At 44.9% G+C, this 782-nt stretch overlaps 1 protein-coding gene across 1 annotated transcript in view; it reads right to left on the reverse strand.

Annotated features, from left to right (window-relative positions):
* Positions 1–405, reverse strand: part of LOC118326670 (serine/threonine-protein kinase MARK1-like) — a gene marked incomplete at its 5' end in the record, with an annotated part of 10,482 nt that extends 10,077 nt beyond the window's left edge. Inside the window, 1 exon segment of the mRNA XM_035659707.1 lies at positions 202–405. Within this exon segment, the coding sequence (XP_035515600.1) occupies positions 202–405 (204 nt within the window).
* Between the last annotated feature and the right edge of the window lie 377 nt (positions 406–782).

Below are 782 nucleotides of genomic sequence, written 5' to 3' on the forward strand. Positions count from 1 at the left end.
TTGAAAAATACTGAAATTACCCTTCAAATGCCTTATTTAGCTCAATAATCTGTCTCTGCTACGGCGCCACCTGCTGACCGATAAGCAGTCAACTGCAATAACTGATTTTCTGTTCTAACAGCTCCGTGGCCTCCTGGGGAGGCTCCTTATTGACCGGTAAAAGTCTTCCCGCTTGAGTCTGAAGCCTGGTTATGTTCTCACCTCTCGGCCAGTCAGTGTGTGTCTGGCCAGTTTGACTTTGGCGAAGTTGCCCTTGCCGATGGTCTTTAAGAGGCGGTAATTGCCGACGTGCGGCTGTTCGTCTGTGGCTGACGTCACAGAGCTGCGACATGGCGGCAGACTGTGGCGGCTGGATGATTTAGTGGGTGGGACCGGGGGTTCGGGGAGGCCGTCTGAAGTCTTTGGCTGAAAGAGACAACACACATGAACAGATTCATAATGAATATTTCAGTCAGCATGTTAACTATCCAGCTTTACCCCGTGCAGGTATGTTGTGGCTCAGGGAAGAGAACTTGGATCTGTACTGTTTGGAATTTAATGGAATGAGCTTCCGACATAGCTGTGATAGAGTCTATATGTATGCAGATGATACTGTTCTTTAGTCCTTGGTCAGCAAACTTAAAAGTTCCCATGAAGTCAAAATGGATGTTAAAGTGTTTTTATTTCATATATCTTGTGATCTACATCTCCTATCTTCAAGTATCTGTCCCAAAAAGACCACAAAGTCCTTGTTTAGGTATTTTCAGGTGTTCTTAATAGTATTTTAGAGTTTCCTGATAATC

The sequence above is a fragment of the Morone saxatilis genome, unplaced genomic scaffold, assembly GCF_004916995.1.
Source record: "Morone saxatilis isolate NCDOM2014 unplaced genomic scaffold, NCSU_SB_2.0 Contig17, whole genome shotgun sequence".
NCBI lineage: Eukaryota > Metazoa > Chordata > Actinopteri > Moronidae > Morone > Morone saxatilis.